The sequence below is a fragment of the Lipotes vexillifer genome, unplaced genomic scaffold (genome assembly GCF_000442215.2).
Source record: "Lipotes vexillifer unplaced genomic scaffold, Lipotes_vexillifer_v1.1 scaffold1010, whole genome shotgun sequence".
Taxonomy (NCBI): Eukaryota; Metazoa; Chordata; class Mammalia; order Artiodactyla; family Lipotidae; genus Lipotes; species Lipotes vexillifer.
In genome coordinates, this window is record NW_006794157.1 from 1 (window position 1) to 3221 (window position 3221).

The following is a 3221-nucleotide window of genomic DNA, read 5'->3' on the forward strand; positions in this document are numbered from 1 at the left end:
TCCATCAAAGCCTAGGCTTAGGGCTTCCCTGATGGCGCAGTGGTTGAGAGTCCGCCTGCCGACACGGGGGACACGGATTCGTGCCCCAGTCCGGAAGGATCCCACATGCCGCGGAGCGGCTGGGCCCGTGAGCCGTGGCCGCTGAGCCCGCGCTCCACAGCGGGAGAGGCCACAGCAGTGGGAGGCCCGCGTACCACAAAAGCAAACAAACAAACAGACTAGGCTTAGAGGAGTAGGCACCACCACCACCCGAGCAGCAGAAGTAAAATAGATAAGAGAGCACCTCTCAGCATGGATTTCAACCTGATACAAGACATTCTCACCTGTCAAAACAAGGCACAGTTGCTGGTCTCCACCACTGTCTACAGGAATACACTTCTTGCCCAGCGAAAAACACTGCATGCTCTGGGTCTCCAAATCCCACAGGACAATGGTACAGCCCGTCCTTTCAACTGCCCAAGTAAACAGCGCAGTGAAGCCTGTCACAGACATACATGTAAGCTCAAGGGGTTCCTCCTGTTCACTGATGTGTATTCTTTTCCATGATCTTCCTGAATCACTGGTCTTGGCAGGACCTTTCTGTGGAAAACTATACTGGCTGCACATTACATCCTGTGGAGTGAAGGCCCAGTTTGGCACACTGGTACTGTGGTTACCAGATACAGGGGGCTCCAAATGCAAAATATCCTGGAACCACGGAGCACAACAGGTACCTTCCAGCTTGGAGTTCTTTATTGTTTCATTCAGTGATGACAGCTGGGCTTTCCAAGACCTGGAAGATAGGGCAGAACTTACATCTGTGACAGTGAAAGGCACAAAGTAAAGCAGTAAACCAAGCAAAGATGAACTTAGGAAAATAAAAGTGTCTACCTCTGTAAAGACTTTTAGTGAAAAGGTACAGTGTCAGCATGACAAAAAATGGAAATAATAAAGTAAATCCAAAAAGGTTTCTGTACCGATCAACTTGGAAGGAAAACTTGGTCAGTTTCATGTTGTAGTCAGAATTAACAGGATCATCTTCATCTATCCCCTTAGGGCCTTCAATAGGAATGTCTTCTAGTGTTCTTTCACATAGTAGGTGTCCTGGGTATTGCCTATGTTTTAAAAACAATAGTCATGGTAAAAAAAAATGATGATCAAACAAAATCTGTGTTATTATTGCTCCTGTTAAAAATGGAAGGGCAATGGCGGGGTGGGGGGAACTTCCCTGGTGGTCCAGTGGTTAAGAATCCACCTTCCAATGCAGGGGATGAGGGTTTGATCCCTGGTCAGGGAACTAAGATCCCACATCTTGCGGGGCAACTAAGCCCGCACGCCACAACTAGAGAGCCTGCATGCTGCAACTACAGAGCCCATGCGCTCTGGAGCCTGCACGCCACAACTACAGAGCCTACGTGCACTGGAGCCTGTGCACCACAACTAGAGAGAAGCCTGCACGCTGCAACTAAGACCCAAACGCAGCCAAAAATAAAATAAATATATATTTTTAAAAAAATGGAAGGGGGTATGGGATGGAGGTGTTAACAGAGTAGAAAGAGTACAGACAGTAAGTTTCCCTGACCCAGACTCCTTACCTCCATTGCTTAAGGCAGAATGATAAAGTCAACCTTAAAAATTTGACCCACCTGTAACTATGTGTGAAGATAGATGTCAACTAGATTGATTGTGGTGATCACTTCACAATATACACACATATATGTTGTATATATGAAACTAATATAATGTTTATGTCAATTAAAAAAAATTTGACCCTTACGGGAAGTTAGCTTTATGTAGAGATAAAAGCATGGATTATCTGCTACATTGTAGATGTTGTGCTAAACACTTTACCTAAACTAAGGTACTGGAGCCTTTCAACAACCCTATGAGGTAAATAGAAGCCAGTTTTGTAGATACAGAAAGTAAGGCTCAAACAGTGGAGCTGAATGTGAACCAGGTGAATGTGACCATAAGCCCAGGTTTTTAATCACTCACCATACCACCACCACAAATTAAGACTTGGGCTGAGACCTGGGGAATACATAAAAGCTAGGAAAGCAAAGTATGAGTGCAGGTGTGGATGGAGAGTGTATGTGGAAAGAGGGCTGTCACATTGCAGAAGCACAAAGAAGGCTATGGTGGTTAAAACAGTGAATGAGAAGCAAGGTGGTGTGAGATGAGGCTGGAGAGTTTGGCAAGAGCCAGATGGGGTCAGGTTTTATGAGCTAAGGATTCTTAGCTTCTGTCTTGGGGTGAGGAGGGTGCGGGAAGAAGCTAAATAAGGGTTTTATGCAGAGAAGCCATATGATCAGACACAGAAGAGCAGCTGTGGGGAGAATGGGATGCATGTAAACCCCCTGAACACTTAAATTATTAACCCTTTCAACAATTTGAAGGTAACAGCTTGATATACATTTGTCAAGGAGATGATGTTAGAGAAGGCAGGGTGACACTGAGAAAATATGATCCATGGAGAAGGTAGTTCCTGCACCAACAAAAGATACATACCCTTCCCCAGATGTTCATACCTGGCTATACTCTGATAGGACATGCATTGTAACACCACCACTCTGGCTGCTCCGTAGATGATGGATTTGAGGGGGGAAGAACAGATATGGGGAGACCAATTACGAGGCTGGTAAGCTAGTTCAGGTAAGCGATGATAGCGGAATAGATCACAGTGATGACAAAGGAGTTAAGACAAGTGGGCAGATTCAAGACACACTCAGGTGCTAGAATGGCTAGGACCTGGTGATTAGCTGGATGTGGATCTAATACTTAAACGAGGCTAAAGATCTAGAAAAGAGAGGAAACAGAAAACGGTCCCTGAGAAGGAGGGAAGGACTGGCCTTCATAGGAGGAGGGAATCTCTCCATTGTAACAGGACGGAAGATGGAGAAGACGAGTGCAGGAAAGTGGGTTTGCAATTTAATGTGAGAAACTGAAGGAGCTCCCATTAGATGGGTTCTACTTCCTTTATAAAGTTGAAGGTAAAGTCATCCAAGAACCGTTGGGGGTAAAGAGATGAATAAAGGTTTGAGGAAAATGGAGGTTTAAAACGTTGTAAAGAATGGACTCATGGGCTTCCCTGGTGGCGCAGTGGTTGAGAGTCCGCCTGCCGATGCAGGGGACACGGGTTCATGCCCCGGTCCGGGAAGATCCCACATGCCGCGGAGCGGCTGGGCCCGTGAGCCATGGCCACTGAGCCTGCGCATCCGGAGCCTGTGCTCTGCAACGGGAGA

At 46.4% G+C, this 3221-nt stretch overlaps 1 protein-coding gene across 1 annotated transcript in view; it reads right to left on the reverse strand.

Annotated features, from left to right (window-relative positions):
- Positions 1–283: 283 nt before the first annotated feature.
- LOC103075955 (spatacsin) overlaps positions 284–3221 on the reverse strand; it is a gene marked incomplete at its 3' end in the record, with an annotated part of 10979 nt that continues 8041 nt past the window's right edge. Inside the window, exons 5-6 of the mRNA XM_007467029.1 lie at positions 957–1094; positions 284–772 (exon numbers count right to left, since the gene is read on the reverse strand). Of these exons, the coding sequence (XP_007467091.1) occupies positions 284–772; positions 957–1094 (627 nt within the window). The remainder of the gene's footprint in view (positions 773–956; positions 1095–3221) is intronic.